Raw genomic sequence first — 20117 nt, 5'->3', positions numbered from 1 at the left:
ATACCAGAAGGCAACATCTAATGGTGTGGAAACAGTAGAAACAATACAAAGTCATATATCATGAAGAAGAGAGGTTGGGTTCTATTATTGGGACTTCAGCTTGTAAGCAGAAAGGAAGCCAACAATAATCAAACAGGTGACTGGAACTAGGCAGAGTGGCGCATGCCCATAATCTCAGTGCTCAGTAGGCAAGAGGATTGCCATGGATTCCAGGCCAGCATAAGCTACAAAAATGATTTCTCTTTAGCCTGGCCACCTGAGCTAGACTGCAGAGTTTAGACTGTCTCAAGAAAGCCAAAATGAGAGAAGGGAGGGAGAAAGAGTGGAATGAGAGAGGGAAAAGGAAGGAGGAAGGAAGGAAAGGAGGGAGGGAGGGAAGGAAGGAAGGAAGGAAGGAAGGAAGGAAGGAAGGAAGGAAGGAAGGGAGGGAGGGAGGAGGAGGGAGGGAGGGAGGGAAGGAAGGAAGGAAGGAAGGAAGGAAGGAAGGAAGGAAGGAAGGAAGGAAGGAGAGCTGCTCTAGCTGCTGCTTAGCAAAAGGAGCAGTAGGCTTTATTGATTTTCTGGGGTGGGCTGAACTTCTATAATTGTCAATTAGTCATGGGCACAGTTTCGAAGATGTTCTTCCTGTGTATAAACATGCTGGCCTTGTACTTGGGGCACTAAAGGGCAGTCAGCCTCACTTAGGAACTGCTGTGTTATTCTGGTGTCATCATTTTGGTTAAGTGTCCTAGTCTTGTGGTTTAGTCCAGGACTTATGATAAGGCCGTGAACTGCTGGTGCTTGTATGCAAAGAAAGCCCCAGGTAGGGTAGAAGAAATGCTTGCTAGTTCCAATGAGCAATAGGCGAAGTTAGTCCTACATTAAACAGTTCTCAAATGATCAGCATGTCTATATCCAAATCTCAGTGGAGTATTATCCAAATGGTGAAGCAGCAAAGATGAGAGACATGACATAAAAACAGAGATTCCAATCCTTTTGTTCCATTTAGTTACCTATCAGGTATCTGTGAGCTCCACTAAAGAGTTAGTATTTGGCAAAAGGGATCTTCAAATTTCTACAAAAATAGGTTATGCAACTGTTGTCATAGCCATTCATTAGAGATGTTATCATCAGCAAGCTAGCAAGATGCTAAGAATGTATCGTCAGCCCTGTGACCTCCAAAATTAGTGATTCTTTTTTTAAGTCAAGGAAGAACAAATGCTGTGATTTCGTTCCATCAGTTTGTCTTATATTAAAATTTATTCTGGGGAGAAAAGGAGAAAAGAATTAGAATTAACCTTCAAAACTTGTGTTATTATGCTTGTTCAGATACATGCTTTTTCATCCATGTCCCAGGGATATAATGTAAGAATGTAGCTCCTCTGATTCCATGCACTTGATCTACAAAGTATCATGTACTTGGTCTTCCCTAAGAAGGAGGCCTGTTGTGACTTGAATAAAGACATCTTGCTTTCAAGTTGATTTGTACATGAGACACAATTTAAAAACATTTTCTATCCTTATTGAATCATGAGCTATGCATGCCCTTTACACTTTCCCAACCTTTGTTAGTTGATATTCCAAGTAAGAAGACCTTTAAAGATGTGCTTATATTCACTGGTGGCCTTGAGATTATTTTGAGATGTGAAAATCCTTAACCTTCAGTGCTTTATTGATGAAAGAACTCATCATCATTGCTAGTGTATGACAACAGAAGGAAACTGAGCCAACTTTGAGCCACTGGACCCAAGTGAGTTGGCCCCCAACAGTGAACAGTCAAAACTATAGCTTTAGGCCAAGAACATGGAGATTGACTACAAATTATTGCTTGTGGTCCACTTCCAGTTTCCAAGTGCAAACATACTGAAGTTTATTTTAAACTTGAGCCAGTCAGACATTTAGTAATATACATCAAAGAAGGAGCGAAGGCTTCCCCTGTTTATTATTTCAACATGATGTCTGTCCCAATAAAGCATGCACACGATAGATCACTCAGGAGAAGTCCTTTAGTTCCGTGGTTTGCCCTTAAATCTGAACATATACTTGTAAATTAATCCAAAACACATTGTCACGTCCCAATCCTTCTGAAGGCTGATTGTTCTCAATCGCTCTTTTAATTTTAGAAATCCAGTGGCCGACTGCCAGGGCACTTACAGATCAGCAGCCACCCCATGTATAAAAGGGGCATGGATCTGGAGTGCTCAAAACCCACAGTATGGCATTCAAAGAACTTAAAACTTATTCTAGTCTTCCCTATTAATTAAAAAAAAGCCATCTGCGCAAGGTGAATTTTGGTAAGGTACCAATGTTTTTAATGATTCTGGATGGGATTTGAAATGGCTTATGAAATAGAGAAAGTATAGCAAGGGATTCCCAAGATAAAATGTACTGTTTATAAAATTCTGCAGTCATTTGACTACATTTCTAATAAAACATTAGAGAGCATTCTTGTTATTCAATCAGAATTTGCAATCAAACTTGAAGGATTTGGCTCTGTAGTAATCTAGGAACATCCACTTCCTGCCCTTCTCCTAAACTACCTTTTTTCATCTAACCCCCCCTTTAATACACACACACACACACACACACACACACCTCACACTTGTCAGAACTTTTTTGGGCGAATGCAAAATCCAACACACTCAGCACATGGCAAGGGTAGGAGGGGGAGGGAGGGAGGGAGGGAGGGAGAGAGAGAGAGAGAGAGAGAGAGAGAGAGAGAGAGAGAGAGAGAGAGCACATTGAGGCACATTATATTTCCAGCCCCTTTCTATACATTTAGGGGAATACCTCTTTATTTTCATCTTGATTCTTGGTGTTTGCACAATTTTTCCCCCTGGGCTGACAACCTATAAACCTAGGCTTTCAAACAGCTGAGTGTCAGAAAATCAAAAGGGGACCACTGCCTCGAATTTGGCCAGGAAATACCTTGACAAGAAGGATTTTTAAAAAAAAAAACTGTCAATTTTCCCCAACCAGTGTTTTCAGTCAATTAAAATTTGGACTCTAGGCCTCCTCCAGTTTGAAGGCACCTCCACATCTGTGATGCACAACCCTTGTTTGTGAGTCATTCATTTTCTCCATTACCAAAAGGAGAATAGAGGACAATTACATTGTTTGGACGAAGCGGGGTGTTAGGAGGAGTATTTGTCACAGAGGCAGAGTGCAGTACCTGACAGCAGCGATTGATGGCCAGGAATGAGCATGTGGCCGAAGCAGCCTCATAGGATGCAAATTACTGACTGTGGATTCCAATTTACCCTGTTCATTTTTCTTGCCTGTGCTGAAGACCATTAGTGGTTTTTGAAGCAGTGAAGGGGTCATTACTAATGTGGGGAGGCTCTAGCAGGAGGAGGAAGGAGGGGCAAAGCCTTCTGCAATTACACAGCGTCAAGGAACAGGCTGCAGGCCCTAGCCAAAAAAATGTCAACACCTCGCAATCAGAAAAATTTATTTTCATTTTATGCTTAACCCATATTAACTCAACATTATCATCTTTCTTTGTTAACATTTGCAGAATATTAAAAGCCTGGATTCTATAGTAATACAGATCTAGTTAACCCTTTTGCTATACAGGGGATTCTGTTGAACCTGATGGCAAGTGCGTTCCTGAGTCAACAATCATGCACATTTTGGAGAACGTATGCTATTATAGAAGATGAAATACCTGAGAAGTCAATTCTTAGTTGATTGAAAAACACACTCTCCCTCAAATGCTGGGATAATTAGAATACTTTAAAGACTTGTTTGTACTACTCGTAGTTGTGTATATTGAAGAAAACGCAGTGTGTCTGTGAGTGAAGGGGCCATTGCAGCCCAGAGGCCCCAGATACCCTGGAGCTGGAGTCACAGGCAGCTGGGAGCTACCCAACATGGGTTCTGGGAACTGAACTTGGGTCCTCTGCAAAAGAAGGGGCCTCCTCAGCACTGAGCCACCTCTCCAGCCCTTTCAATGATGCTGGCGAGATTTCAACTCAAGGCTTTCTAGGCTACGAACAACTTTGACATGGGGATAAATGTTTACCTTTGTGTTTAAGAAAACCAGGGAATTTTGAGCAGGACCTTATGTAACAGATGTGTTTCATAATTATGTGCCCTCCAGCACAGAACTTCTTGAAGGAAATGTATGATTTTAAAATAACAATCTTGGGTTTTGAGGTGAGATAGTAAAAGAGAGAGGAGGATAATGGGAGGGCTGGTCATTATCAGTGAGAGTAAACTGGGAAGGAAGGAAAGAATTAAAAACTGAAGCCTATGGCTTTGTTCTCCACTTGATGTTAACATGGGAAAATTCCACAGGAAGCATGGCATATAACTGATTCCTCCCATGAGGTGTGAAATTTATGCCTAGGGTAAGGGACAGGTAACCTAGGCCAGTCATTGTATGTGACCTTGATAGCCCAGAGAACTAACCAGTAAAAATTAGGGAATCTCAAACCCATCCCCACAAAGGACTCTGCATCTAATCATTTGCCTTGGCTTCCCAAATAGCTGTGATTACATATTGGCCCATGGTCCAAATGTAGTTAGCTTCATACTAACTAAGAAATAATAGTTATATAGACCAGTCTCTCAATGGTAGCATATGAATTCCACATAACCCACTAGTGAGCATAGGAAATGGGTATACCAATCCCCTATATACAACAGATAGGAATAGGCACACCCAAAATTCTAATGCCATTCAAAGATACTTTCCACCCATGATAGATCAAAGACACAGAGTGACCTAGATACTTTTATTGCTGGTCCTACAAAGTATGACAGGAAGTTGGGATTGCCCCCACTGGCTCCAGTCCATACTTGTCAGCAAGTTAAATATATTTTTCCATGTGAGGTGGAGAATCAAGCCATAGAATTAAGAACGGTTTCATGCTTAGAAGTATGTGCCTCTTTGCCAACTTCTGATGCATCTTTTAAAACATTTGTGTTTTCATCAGCATCCGTACCCTTCTGAAGAGCAGAAGAAACAGTTAGCGCAAGACACAGGACTGACAATTCTCCAAGTAAACAACTGGTGAGTGACCCCAAGATCTTCCTCCCTTGACTAGAGTGGGGTTTCTAGGCAATTGTTTTCTTTTTTCTTGATTTTGTTCCTGAAACAAAGGAAAAATGGGTAATGTCTGCATTTCTTCCCTGAGATGTGAAATTTATGCCTAGGGTTGTCTAGGCAAGTGGGGTTTGGGGGATTTCTTCTTTCTAGCTCTTGCTTTCTTTCTTTCTTTCTTTCTTTTTCTTCTCCCCTCCTCTCACTTTTCTCATCTCCGAGGCTTTAAAATTCTCCAGCTGAATCACAAATTCTGTCTGGCTCGTTCCTGTTAGATATGGTTGTCTGTGTGTTTTTGCACAAGGCTCACACACAGGTTTCTTTTGTCTGGACTCTGAGGAACAATGTAGACACAGGGTTTTGGGTTTTGTTTTTTGCTTTTTGGTATCTTCCCATGGGTATTTATTTACCCTAATTTTTTGAAAATGGAAGAGAAGGTTTTTCCCTTGTGATTTAGATTACTTGCATGGTGGTATATGGGCCATCTACTCTTTGTACATGGCTTAGAGGGTAACTGAGGAAAAAGGAGGGGTAGGGGATTAAATAAAATGATCACAGTGGCCAAGAAATGATATAGGAATTACTTATCAAAATACTGGCCCAGGTTTTATCAGCGGCTTAATTTTGTTCTGTACATTCTTGGGGTGATGTTCAGATTAATTGAACTGACAGTTCTCTTTCAAAATTCAGGGGAAGTATTTGCACGGATTTCAGGCCTTATACAAACTTAATTACATGGAACTCCACTTTATCATTCTAATTCCATGTAGCAGAGGTTGTATTTACAAATGAGAAGTCTCTGGCTTTATTCACAGCTTTCCTTAATATATTTATCAAAGCAGGTTCATTTACAAAGTGCTCTATCTGTGGGACACAGGCAGGCAGACATTAACAAAGCTTTTAGGTTTATCAGGCTCGCTGCCTGATGAGCTACCCGAGGGTCAATTGATTTTGTGGTTCTGTGATTCATTTTTTTCTCATTTTTCTAGGATCACAATGAGAGACATGCTTGGAGAATTAGCCAGTTTGTCTGCCTTATCTGTCAGGCAATTTTTTTTTCCCAGGGAAGTCAAGCTACTTAAATTGGCCACAGGAACTGTCGTTATCTGACTTTAATGCACCCTATAGTGTGGATAGCATTTCAATTACACCAGTAACCAAAGCTTAGCTGCAGCCCTTTTCATGCCTAGTGCTGTACAGAAAGTGATGTGCCTACCTACAGAAGCAGAAAATTGAGTTGCCTTGCTTCTGTCAGGGTGATTAATGCAGAAATAAACTGCTAACCTGAAAAGAGAGACAGAAAGAAAGGATAGACAATACAGACTGGAATTCTCTTTAATTTCCTCCTAAAGATTGGAGCTATGTACGTTTAAAGATACCCTTTAGAGTGAAATCTTGGAATAAAGGTTATAATCTCCAGGGTAAGATGTGCCTGGACTGCCATGATAGGGGCCTCTGGATGCAAATATATAATATGTGTAAACATATACCTTCTCATTCGTGTCCCCAGTTTGAGCAATCAGTGGTCTGAAACAATAAAATAAATACATTCTGGGTTAAGTTTAGGAGACTCGGCCCCATTTATTGTTTTATACTTACCGATTTCCGGTGTAAGCTACTACAAATCCAATGGTGCCTGGTACAATTAACATCTTTTTAGAAAATTGTGTAAATTAAGCACATTCAGCCAAGTTGCGATGGGAATATTTGAGAGAAATGGAATGCTTCTATGCTGATATTTGGCAATGACATTTGACCTTTCTTTGAAAACACTGTCACATATCATCCGTTCCCGGCATTTTTTGATGTAGTCATTGCCCTTGAAGAGAAAAGACGTTTCAGTCCTCAATCTAAAGACCAGCCTCCCTCAGACACCTGGCTGGAGCCTGGAAGAAAGGACCCTTCCTTTCTGAATTGCACGGAGCCCCAAGGCATGTGCAGGAGTTCAGTTGGTGTGATATTTGGGGTTTCTTGTTTCTCTGTTATTTGGGCCACATTTGCCGAGGGTGAGGAATGACAGTCTGTCATGCGGCACACTTGCCTTAATATGGGTTACATGTTGACACCTCCGTCTCTACAAAATAATTCCATCTTTTTAATTTTCACACTTCCTTCTGAAAAATTCTGTAATCCTGCCCTCAGGTCCAATTCTTAACTAATAGCTAGTATAACTTTGATAATAAGGTTGACTCCTGAGGACAGCTCCACAAGTACCCTGAAGCACTGCCAAGAGTTTAAGACAGGGGCTGCCTACCTAGGGATTTCAGAAAGAAATCTGAAAAGGAACAATCCCCGCCTTGCAACATTTTGTTCTTGTCCAGTGCCTTGACAAAGTCACCTTTGAAAGAGTGCTATCTAGCCTCGTTCAGGAGCCTCGAGTGTGCGACAGTGATGAGAATAGTGGACTATAAATGGGTTTCCCAAGTCCTGAGAGCTGGCACTCTCAGGAAAAAAGGACCAAAAGTAGTTCCTGGGGGAGAGCTATCTTAGTGATTAAGGGCACTTGCTGCCCTTCCAGAAGACCCAAGTTTGATTCTCAGCACCCAAGTTAGATGGCTCACAACCACATATCCCCAGCTCCAGGGATCTGACTCTCTCTTCCAACCTCTGTGGGTATGTCCCAACACACACACACACACACACACACGCAAGGGTACACATAGAGACATACATACAGGTAAATAAAAGTTAAAGTAAAAAAACATATTTAAAAACATGTAATTGGGAGAGGGAGCTGGGATTGACATGTGAAGCAAGCCTGTTTCCAATTCAAATAAATAAATAAATAAACAAAGGAAAAAAACAGATAGTTTCTGAACTTTAAACAATGCCCCATCAACCAGCTGTGACCAGGTGTCCAACCTTGCATGCCACTATGCCCAGTGAGTTAGAGTGATCTGGGGAAACTCCAGATCAGTCAGACTCCCCACTTTTAAAGCAGAAAGGCTAAGGTGTTGAAGAAGTACTGTAAAGGAACATCCACAGAACATGGCCACATGCACCTAATGAGAACAATAAGTAGTAAAAACAGGCCAGTTAAGACCCATCAGTAATTAGGAACTAAGAACAAATAAGCAAAATGGAAGTTTAGGAGATAATTGAGAGAATTAAAGATGTGTTGGATCTTTGTGTTAGAAATGACCCCAGAGAACTTTTTGATGTATTTATAGTAGGGAGTGTATAAAACATGATGACATGACCAAACCAAAGTGTTTATGACACTGATGTCATTTCCCTACAATTATCTCTCAGAAGTACATGAATAATAAACTACTCAGTTACGATTTTTTTTCAAGAAGACATTATAGATGAGGCAATCAGGCATGGTGTCTCACACCTGTAACCCTAGGACATGAGAGACTAAGGCAGAAGAAATACACTGATTTCAACACTAGCCTGAGCTATGTAGTAAGTTCCAGGCTAATTTAGACTACGGAGTTAAGCCTTGTCTCAAAAAGTCAAAAGCAAGGCCAGGCATGGTAAAACATGCATTTAATAATTGAAAATAAATAATTACAAAAACAGAGAGAAAATTATTCCACACAATGGCATAAATACATTTTTCACCAAATAGCTTGCAAGATAGAATGGAGATATCTCCCAAAAGAAAATTTACATATTTAGGGGACAACTTTTTAAATTTGGACAACTTCCTATGCCATAGCTTCTCTGTTAAAAAAGTTAGACTTATGTGGTTTCTTGCATGATCATTTTGTGGTTTTTGGCTTGGTTTGGTTTGGTTTGGTTTTTGCCAGGGAGGGAAGATGAGGAAGGCTTAGTAGGTAAAAGCATACAAGTAACTGCCAAGCTTAGAGGGTACAGAGAAATTCTGGGTTATCGACACTGGCATTTCCTCAGGAGGCTTGCTTACACTGATAAAGAAAAGAATATTTTTCTAATGAGAAATTTCTCACTTCAGTCATTTTTTGGGTTGTGTTTGTGCATCTTTGACAACGATAATCATTGAAGTATGGTAGTCTCACTTGGACAAAATCCCAGCGAGGTCCAGGGAGATGGGGGTTCAGTAGCTCAAGCAAAAGGACCCAAGCTGAAGCCCCAGAGCCCACATAAGGCTGGCAGCACTGGTTCCCATCTGAGAGCCCTGTTGTTTAAAGTGAAATGGGAGGTACAGACGAGAGAATCCACAGAGACTCAGGACTAGCTTAGCTTACATAGCTGACAACAAAGAAACCTTATCTCTCGAACAAGGTGGACGTTGAGGACCAACTTCCACACATCTGCTGTAGTACATGCATATTGCGCTAACATACACAAAAACACTCATGCATACATCCCACACACACACATGCACACATCCATACATTTTAAAAAAGAAATGCAAAGTTCTTTCAGGTAAATCACAGCATACTTGTTCCCACACAATTTAATACCAGAATTATATTGTAGTTATACTTACATTAAGTCCCCATCTATAGATGAATTTTGTTATTACTGCTTCTTTATTTTGAGATGGATTTTTGCTTGCCCAGAATTCTCTATGCTGTCCATGCACAGTCTTCATCTATACACCTGAGTTTTGGGATTATAGGCACATAAAACCACATTTACTTTCCAGATTATTATGTTTCTTTTGAGACAGGGCCTCACTGTGTACCCTTGGCTTATCTGGAACTTGCTTTATCAACCAGACTGGCCTTAAACTCACAAAGACAGACCTGCCTCTGACTCCAGAATTCTGGAATTAAAGGCATGCGTTATTGTGTCTGGCTCCAGACTCTTCTTTTTTTTTGGGGGGGGGGTTTTCGAGACAGGGTTTCTCTGTATTGTTTTGGAGGCTGTCCTGGAACTCGCTCTGTAGACCAGGGTGGCCTCGAACTCACAGAGATCCGCCTGCCTCTGTCTCCTGAGTGCTGGGATTAAAGGCGTGCACCACCAACGTTCAGCTTCAGATTCAGTTTTTAAAGGAAGAAATATACTGTACTCTTAAAAATTCATGTGACTGCAGTAATTATAACCAACTAAGAAACAACATACAAAATTCACAGTGGTGAGCTATTAACTAAATGCAGGTAAAGTAAGATTTACTTCTTCCAGTAGACTCCGGGCCCCCAAATAAAAATGGATGAAACTTAAACCAAGAACCTTTTCATGTGAAGGTGGTCCAGAGATCCTTTGTATAACAGATAAATGCCACACACAATAACTAATAATCATTCATGTCCTGCTTGCCCATCTTCCTATTACAGGAGCCCACAATCATGCTAGCTGTAACATCTCTAAATGATTGATACCCCCATAGAGAGCAGAAGTTTAACTTCAGTTTGGCCCCCTTGGGAATTTTCTAGATGGTACAGGAGTTTGTTACATTAGAACTGAAAGGACTTCTGAGAATGTCTTGGGTGTCAGTGTACTGTCCTGGTAGTCCTCCTTCCTTTCCACTTAAATCAGGCTCAGAGCCTTCCCAGACATCAGTACTTAGTTTTCTCACCTGAAACAGAACAATGCTGACTTAAAGGACACTGTGGAAAGTATGTTGTAGGTTATGAACACTCTGAGAATTGAAGACAACATGGTTAAGACTCTAAAGTCCTGATTAAAGTGTGGACAGCACCAAGGTGGTTGCCTGAGGAAAGCAGTAACAGCAGTCCCTAGAAACCCATTGTCCCAGACAAATTCAAGAGTAAAGGCCATCATCCCAAATTCACCTGGATGCTTCCACTTGAAGAACCGTCGTCATGGTCTAGGTGGACTTTAGGAGGGACAGTCGCTTGCAGGCTCACATCAGTGAATTTCCCAGTCCAATTTGAAGCCTAATTAGTAGGAGGCAGAATAAGTTGTGAAAAGGTCGTACCTCTTTACAGCAAAGAAAAGTCATTTTCCAGGGTATGTGTGTTGTCATCCTACCACCAAGAGAGCCGACAACGGGAAATATGTTGTAATATTAGGACGTCAAGAGTAAGCTGGGAATTGAGGGAAATAATTTTGCGGTAAACATATGGAATAATTGGCCAGTGGTGCAAGAAATGTAAATGAGGAACAGAGACAGCTGGACACTTTTATCTCAAGAGAGAAAGGATTGAGTGGTAAACCAGGGAGGTGGGGTTGAGAAAAACCTAGATGGAGCAAAGCCTGCTGGACTAAATATCCTCTCCCTGCTCAGCAGTTTCCTCCATGGCCATTTGTTAAATGCATAGCTGCCGTCTGCAGTGATTATTTCCAAGTAACATCTATGTTTCAGAATAAAAATCCATTTGAATCTCAAGTCAAATTTGCCAGGTGCTAGATTCATTGTCAGCATTTAATGTGCTGAGACTGCCAATGCCGAGGAAATGAATACAAAAAAAAAAAAAAAGCATGCTCTTTAAACTACAGTGTGGAGAGCTGGAGGTAAGAGTTTTCTCTCTCTGGGTTCTCTGTGTCAGAAGCACCCGGTCCCTGGAAGGGAGGTGGAGAGGCCAAGGGGAACCCAGTGTTTCCAATTGTCCGGTGTTGTCTTCTGCTAACCCAAGAGGGCTTCTTCCTAACAGATACTCCCTAGGCTGTGGTAGCAATAGGAATTCCCATCTCTGCCCATTTCCACAGGACAGTAAACGTTCCATCCAATGATCCTATTATTATTTCTTGGAGACCCACAATTGTTTCTCAGAAGGAAGGAATGAAATAGTTGAGAAGATAGGAAAAGAAAAGCACACGTGATGAATGCTTAACTAGAGGGACTGCCCTGAAATTTAGGTGAATTTCAGCTTGCTCTGTCTGCTCTGCAGGAAATCTAACAGGGGTTAAGCTAGGGTTGTATGTATGGCTTACCAATTTTGAACAAGAGGCAAGGTGGCCAGACCACATTTCCCATTTCATGGTATGAAATTCTCACACACAAAAAATGTAAACTTGAGGGTACTTCATGGACTGGGGCAGCCAGGCCTTGTCAGGTCCTGTTAGGTCAACGATTCTGGACAGTTGCTATCCTGTATTGATGAAAGTACCATTTCTAGAAATTTTGATTCAGTTCAAATGTGGGCAAGCAGCTCAGACCCAGCAAGAGCCTTTTGCAAGCCGTAAACAAAAGGAGCAGAGGGGAAATAAAGGGAGGCAGCGCCAGTGAGGGGATGCAAAGGAGAGGTTCGAGGCAGTCCTTTACATTCAATTACACCCACTCCCTCGTGCCTTCTCCTTTTCCTTTTTTGCTTTATAAAGAAAGAATGAAATATGGTTTTCATAGCAAGCTGGCGGCATTATCTCAGGATGCATATTTCTTTGCTGGTTTAGAATGCCAATAAGAGGAGACAAAAAGTTGCTCGTTTAGAGGAATGTACAGTGCTGGAGAGGAAACACCAAACAACAAAAAAAAGAACGCAACAAAATTTCTGAAACAATTCCAAAAAGAAAAAAGTCCCTTAAAGAAATGTTTAAATAAGAAAACTTCGAAAGAGAAAAGTCCTCATATTGAAAGTTACCGCTGTTCAAGTCTCTACCTTAAAGAAGGAATATTGGCCTAAAATCTGGGTTTTTTTTTTTTAGGTTTTTAGAATTAGCCTCCTCTCTTTCACTGACAAAAACAATGAGCTCCAGACAGCTCCCGCATTAGGCACAGGGCTCTACCTACCTCTGCACTTCATTACGCCAGTATTTGGAAGAGAGACAAGGTTTGCTCAAATAGGCCCTTTATGCATGGCCACTGGCATCAGCTACATGGTTTCTCTAGCAATGTTGAAAGAAAAGCCTATAGCTCAGCCTGCTGCAGGGTTTGAGCCTAGGATGCTATTGACTTGAACATTTACTTCTTTTTATGGAGGAAAAAAAAAGTGAAGTGACATCATTGGAAATATTACAAATATACCCTGCAGCAACTGCTTTAGCAAGTATTTCTAGCTCTAGTTATAGAAGATTAAAGTAAAAGTTGTATTTAAAAATCAAAACAAAACATTTTTTTTCGGAAGAAAAGTCAAGGAATTGGGATTTTCAAGTTACTCTTAGTTATTTCTAGAAGGTAGAAGGTAGAGAGCTTGTGTGTGCAGTGCTTCTACAGAGCCTGAAATTAGAAGCTATTAAAAGTATACAATACGGATAAGGATGTATCAATACTGTGTTGTCCTGCGACTCTCTCGGGTTTCTTGTTTTCTTTTGTTTTGTTTTTTTCTCTTAGGAGTCTGGTAGCCGCTCCAGCTAGGTTCTAGTTTTCAGTGTTGCTGGTTTCCCCCCTACTGTGGGGCTTTTTCCAGTAAAATTTCCTGCAGTATTGAGTACTTTTAAAATTCCTCCCAAAAATTGGTTTTCGGAGAAGCCCTCTCTGAATAGTCTTTAGACAGCCTGCACGGTGCACTTCACTCCATTCATGCATTCTCCCACTGGAGAGCAGCCTTGTAAAATTTACTTAATTGAGATTCTGCTCTGTTAATGAGTAAATGTAGGTCCTATTAACCTCATGATCTTGAGGACTCGTTTTGTTGTTACTACCGCTGTTTTCATTGTGTTAGATTTTTCAAGTATGAGACTGAGCTGGGGTAGGTAGCACTTCCTTGTGCCCACCAGACTTCTACTACCCCACTGCTCTTAGGACAAGCAGAGCTATTTATTCCTATTGTGTAAACAAGGAAACTCAGTTTGTATCTGGAAAAAAAAGTCCTTAGAGATTTGGGAGAGGAGTAAAAGCAGCCTTGGTTTTCTTTTCAATATTGCTTTCCTCGAATTCTTTTCCTGTCCATTGTTTTTCTTCTAATCAGAACACCCAGTGTTGTTTCCGGTTTGGTTTTGTTTTCGTGGGTGAATCGGAACCATCAGTGCTGACTGGTCATTCCCTAGAGATTAGCTGCTGACTCTCAGCCCTCACTTAGATTCACACACATTCTGCACTGAGGTTGAAACATGGAAGGTTCTTTCTCTCTTTCCCTGGCTAGGTAAACACTGGGAGACAGAGCATTTCCAGATACAGCGTATCTTTTAGATAAGTCCCATTAGGCTGACGCTTCCGGTTGTTTAATATGGAACTTCTAGAGTTCCAAACTTCCCTCAAGCCTTTAGATAAGTAACAAAAATTTCAACAGACTTAATTTAGAGTTCTTGGAAGAGGCAATAAGTTCTCTAGATTTGAATTCAAATCTACCTCAAAGTCCACATGGTGAAAAAATTCTCCCCAGGGGTCTTCACTTAATGACTTTATCTCAGCTCTTGAGAACAAACTGGGTCTTTCTTGACTTGACCAAGGGCATTCTCTTCTACGAAATTGATAGGATGATGTCTTTCTGGCCACAGGTTGTATACTTCATGCTGTATGACACAGCTGATAATGTCAAAGTGAAATGATCACTATTTTGAAACTACATTTCAGATTTCATTTCACTTAACTCTGAAACAAGTGCCAGTTTTCAATAACAACACATTATTTCTAAAATTTAGAAGTTTCTGGACAGCACTAACTCCAAGGGCATGCCACAACATACAGAAGCTAGCAGCGTGGTCTGTTTGATCATTTTTTTCTAAATTGTGGATCTGATTCTTAGTGTTTTATATGCTAGTACAGTTGGAAGTCTGCATGGGGATTCATGAGCAGTTTTTCTCTTCTTAAAAGTCTGTAGGAAAAATCTCAGTGGAATTTGGCCCCAGCTGGTTTATTTCCTGTGTTACCTGAGGCCAGGTGAGATGGGGTAAATTCCAAATACCTTCTTAGCCATGAGGATCGGTGTGGTGTGATTCAGTGTGACTCAGTGCCACACATGCAAGTCTCCCGTGAAGCCGAGCAGTTGTCATTCATTCTGTGCTTACAAGTTTGTGTTTGATGGCATGGACCAGAGTCATGGAATGGGAAAGAAAAATCGAGAAATTCTCACTATAAAGGAACAGGCCAAGTTAGTAATAACTTTCCTCACCATTTTTTCATAATGATTTTGCAAAAGCAACGTTAGTAAACAGGAAACAGATGATGTGTAAAATAATTAGCACCGAAGGGAACATAATAGGTGACTTATTAAAATCCATACATGGATTATATGACCCCATCAGGTTCAGAGACCAGAAAGCATGTGACTGGAGTGCCATTTGTGAGGGGATCGCCCCAGTGCTCTTTGGCAGCTTAGTGCTTCTGACATTAAATAAGCTGCAGGTGTGATTGATTGAGTAGCCCTTTGACAGGAGCGAGGGGCTGGAAGCTCCTAGTCCTTGCTGAGCTCGGGCTCTGTTTTCATTACCTTCTCCAAGTATTACATTTAGTCAACCGAGTTATGTGTAGTTCTGGGAGAATCTCTCCTGTTCCCAGAAGTCATTGTTCCACTCATAATAAAATTATGCTATCAATTTGCCACAAGAGAAACACTGGAGTTCACTAAATTATTGCCATGTGTTTTGCACTAAAGACAAAGCGATACCAATTAAAAAAACAACCACCCCTGGATTCTACTTTTTAACAGTGTGAGGGGAGGAGCGAGCTCGGCTCGCTAGGGAGGTCATGTCTCCCTTTTCCATGTTACAAATTTCATTTTCCTTAATTAGAAAATGGCGCTTACAGAGAATGAGCAGGGGCTTTAAGTGAAGAAAGAAGAAAGAATGAAACCTGAGCTGAGCCCTAAATAATATGTCAGAAAATGACAACTTGCCTCCCTCAAGACTATTTCATTTGAAAGATTTGCTGGGTTACATTAGACTTGGATAGATTTTTCTGGAAATGGGGCCATAACCCACAGACTAAAAAAAAATGTCCCAGCTTCACAGTTGTACAGATAAGTCAAGCACATACCTTGGTCCCATCATAGTGACAAGTACATACTTCTTAGCATTCACCTAGGGTGCCGGTTTCAGGATACTGTCTCCCTTGGGATTAGAGCTTTAGTTATGGTATAAGAATATCATGCTTCTTGATTATCAGTAGGATCTAATATCCTACTGTTTTAATTCATATTCTGCTAGGTTAATTAAGGAATGGCCAATGATTTGGTCTCAGGAGGAAATCTTGACTGTTCATATCCCAAATAAATAATGTCTGCTGATTTACCATCAGATTAATGATAAAATGAATCTAAAATTGTATATGTTATGCTTAAGTCAGTTTCCATTCCATTGTACAATAAAAATATTTCCAGACCCAGGCAGTAGTTCACTAACTTTAAGTAATATTTTAATGACATAATTTTACTAAGTAATTGTGGAAAACTTTCCAATATATTATAATGAATTGTATTTTTTTTCTGAGGACAAATGTGCAAATGCTTAGAGAAACTGGTACTTTATGGAGATGAAATGATTTTTCCCGGCTAACACCAGAAAATTGCTAACAAAGGGGGAATAAAACAATGAGTACCTCCATTGCTTAAGCTTCCTAGAGAAAACCCTCCACAGCCTAAAAGTGGAATTTACCAAGAAACTAAATGGATCCAAAGATAAACTCCCTCTTTTGGACAGTGCTGCAGAGGGACACTAGGGTACATTGAGGGTGAGAGTCTTCGCATTTGACTGTGAGAGCAAACAAGTAGATGGTCTGAAACAATTTCTGAATTTGTTTCCTGCCTTTGAGTTGAGGTCTTAGTAAGTATCCATAGCTTGATACTGAACTAAATTCAAACCAGCTAGAGAGAGGCTCAGGAAGGAGACATTAGAAGCATCCGTTGAGGGAAGAGGGCCACTCAGTGTGCCGTTTCTTACAGATTAGATTTGCAGTTCGTTTTGAATCAGAGGAAGGAACTGTCTTTAGTAGGCAGATAGAAACAGTGTGAGAGACCATGAAGGAGGGAAATTGAGTCCAGGAAGAGAATAGCCTTCTGTTACTGGGGAAAATAAACTTGCAAGTGCCTAATGGGGGGGGGGGGGGCAGACCTCCCAGAACAGTGGGAAGAGCAATATTCACACACAGCATCATGCAATGTGATCTGTGGAGGGAATGGACCAGACCATCATCAGTAGCTTGGATCTAATTCCAACCCAGACAATGTGTGTGATCTTGGGCAATTTATCCTTTCTTAGTATCTATCCCCTCATCCATTAAAGAATGAGGACTGGGTGATTCTTTTAAGGTCCTTTCTATCCTTAAAATTCTATTATTTTATTATTCTAAGCCTGTGAACTGAAAAAAAAAATCTAGTCAAAGCAAGTGAGATGAAAAATGATTTTAACCATTGTGTCTTGAATTGATTAGAGGAAGAGATAGAGAGACCAGCCATAGGAGACTATAAGAGACTTAAACAAAGCCCCAAATCAGGGACTTAGCTATTAAAATGAAGAAAAAGAAACCAATTTTTATCTCTATTGTTAAAAACCGTAGCAGGATTTAGTGACTAATTCAGCATGGGGTAAGAATAGAATGAGAGCCACAACTCCAGGCTCTCGGCTTTAGGAAGCAAGGGCTTCGAGCTGATTTCCACAATGACAACGGATTGGTTGTGGGAGGGGGGAGGTGATTTCTCTGGGAAGATGAGCTTGTTTTCACAATAGGTCACAAAAAATAGAGATGAGCTCTGCCAGGGCAAGAGGTCAGAATAACAGGAAACACTATAGGACCACACAGAGGGGGCAAAGGTAAGTCTGAGGGTACAGATGTTATTCAAACCCTGACAGTAGATGAGCCTGTCCAGGAGGAGAGGAACTCTGGGTGCCAGTGATGCTGGGAGGAAACCATGCTAAACCCTGCTGTTTACAGCATGCTGAAAAGTCTGACCCCATAGATAGCCCCATGGGAGCATCCTCAGGGAGAGTGCTGCACAGGGCAAGATTTCAGTTTTTAAGTTACTGTCCAGTTGGACAGGGCAAATAGGGTCGAGGAAAAGTTGTAAATCTCTTTAGAGCTCAAAGATCATGGGGTTATGAAATGGCATAGAAAGTGAGGGTGCCTGATACCAAGCTTAATGGCTCGAGTTCAGTCGGCAGGGGAGCTATGTGGTAGAGGGAGAGAATCCGTTCTTCCAGGTTGTCCTCTGACCTCCACATAAATGGCACACAGGCTCGTTTCTTCCCCCAAGTTTCAATGGGCTCATAAGGAGTGCACTTTCACATATCATGAAACTTTGGACTTCAGTAGACCACTCCCAGGTTTTCCATAGCTGTGCAGCTTGGAAATTTGTAAACAGACTGTGGAATTATGTATCCCCATGCCCCCGCTGGGCCTTGGCTTGTTGTTTACTATTTGTGAATTTCCTTTATGGTTCTATTCTTTCAGTGGTCAGCAACAAAACAAAACAATCTTTCTTCTAGAATGCTGTGGGGTCGGTTACAGAGAGTAACGCTCTGAAATGGCCTTCACTGGTGACTGGCAGCTCATGTACCTTGTCCTGACACTCTCATAGCAACTGGTAAACTTTAAAAAGGTAGTGCTGGACAAAACAAAAATATCATTTTACTTAACTTTTGGTGTTGAGTCCAGGGATACCTGCTTTTGGTTGCTTGGAAAAACTCTTCTTGCAAGGTAGATAGACTTCTGAATGGTCAAAGGGCTTTCCACTAATTTAAAGTTACAGGAACCAATTCTGAGAAAGCCACTGAACTTGGAGTCTTTGAGATGGCCAGGTCAAATGGCTTCCGCAAATAGTCACCTCCATTTGTTAATGTTATCTCTTTCTGTTGTTTGCTCTCTCTCTCTCTCTCTCTCTCTCTCTCTCTCTCTCTCTCTCTCTGTGTGTGTGTGTGTGTGTGTGTGTGTGTGTGTGTATGGCATGGTCCTGGTCCTGGCTGTCCAGAAACAAATTATGTAAACCAAGATGGTCTCAAACTCACAGAGGTCCACCTGCTTTTACCACCCAAGTGCTAGGCCTAAAGGTGTGCACCAGCATGCCTTACCCTGATAGCGTTATATAAACTGAACTCCACACATTGACATTTTGCTAGCAAATTGTCTGTTTTGTCAATTTCCAACCATGCAGCAAAAAAGGGCATAAAGTTAACAGCTTGCAGATAGGAATAACTATCCCACTTGAATATTTAAGTCGGTGAGACATTTGTGATTAGCATCTTACAAACTTCAAATTAATTTAGCAACTTGCAAATAGGGTTAACTGTGCATTTAAATATTTAAATCAGTGTGTGTGTATGTGTGTGTGAGTGAGAGAGAGAAACAGAGAGGAGAGAGAATGAGACAGAGAGAGAGAGAGACAGAGAGAGACTCTCCAACGTCCCCACAGGACTTTAAAGCACAATATAGTCAACAAATCCCTGATACCTGCAGGCCTGGACCCCTCCAAGCTACGCTTTGCTTTATGGTTCACTAAGTCCCACAGTGGCTTTCTCACTGAAGAGCCTGTTTCTTACGGGTCTCATTCATAGGCTCACTGTTTGGGTTGATGTGTTTGCTAAAGCAAAGTTCATCTCTCTAAGAAAGTCTCCCACGTGTGAGTGTTTTTCTTGTTAAGGGGTGCTTTTGGATATACCTAAGCTAAATAATCTCAAGAATTCCAAATGACTCTGCTCTTCAGTGGGTTTGAAACCTTCCGGAAACTCATTTTGTCCTTTCAAATGCAATGAACAGATCATCTTTGTCATCCAGTCCTGGCTATATTTGGAATAATATATGAAAATTTTACAATTTCTTCAGGAAAGACGAGTGTAACAGGCTGAGTCATTTTATGAGAATATATTATTTTATGACTCAAATCTTTATTTAAGGGGAGCATTAAATACAACATCAAACAGTCAGTGTAATCATCATTACAACAGAGCTGAATTTCATAATAAATCTCTCCCATAGTTCCCAGGGATACATACACTCAATTGCACTTAGCTTTTGATAACACCATGTTCAAGCAAAGGGATGCCTTTGTTAACCACCGACATAATTTCCATTATTAAATTGCCTCAAAAGTTACCTGAAGAAAGATGGCTCCTTCGGAGTGGTGGAGAGGTGCACTGGCTGCCTATTGTCACGGCACCCACTGGTGTGACTGGCCCACAGCAGTCTCCTCGTTGCTCCTTGTTGAGTAAACACCGCTGGTGAGGCAGGGCCTGTGGAACGCCTGTGGAAAGGCGCACCTGCATCTTCTCTCCGTGTAGTTATAAACTGAGCAGGGCGCATAAGCTTTACCAAAGGCAACTGGAAATTTAAAATGTAGAGGAATAGTCCTGTCAGTTCTGGACAGTTGCTAATAAAGTTAAATACTGGCTAATTTAAATGAGTAAATTAAAAGTAGGTAATCTCATCCCAAAATGACATCTCCCCCACCAA

The 20117-nt window shown here is 41.1% G+C and overlaps 1 protein-coding gene across 13 annotated transcripts in view; it reads left to right on the top strand.

Annotated features, from left to right (window-relative positions):
- Window positions 1-20117, top strand: part of Meis2 (Meis homeobox 2) — a 200061-nt gene that overhangs the window by 135610 nt on the left and 44334 nt on the right. For all 13 annotated transcript variants that reach the window (XM_013121107.3, XM_013121111.3, XM_013121105.3 and 10 more), the window contains one exon: window positions 4920-4996. In XM_013121107.3, coding sequence (XP_012976561.1) covers window positions 4920-4996 — 77 coding nt within the window. The remainder of the gene's footprint in view (window positions 1-4919; window positions 4997-20117) is intronic.

The sequence above is a fragment of the Mesocricetus auratus genome, unplaced genomic scaffold (genome assembly GCF_017639785.1).
Source record: "Mesocricetus auratus isolate SY011 unplaced genomic scaffold, BCM_Maur_2.0 Super-Scaffold_100004, whole genome shotgun sequence".
In the NCBI taxonomy this organism is placed as follows: Eukaryota; Metazoa; Chordata; class Mammalia; order Rodentia; family Cricetidae; genus Mesocricetus; species Mesocricetus auratus.
This window is presented reverse-complemented; position numbering and strand designations above follow the sequence as displayed.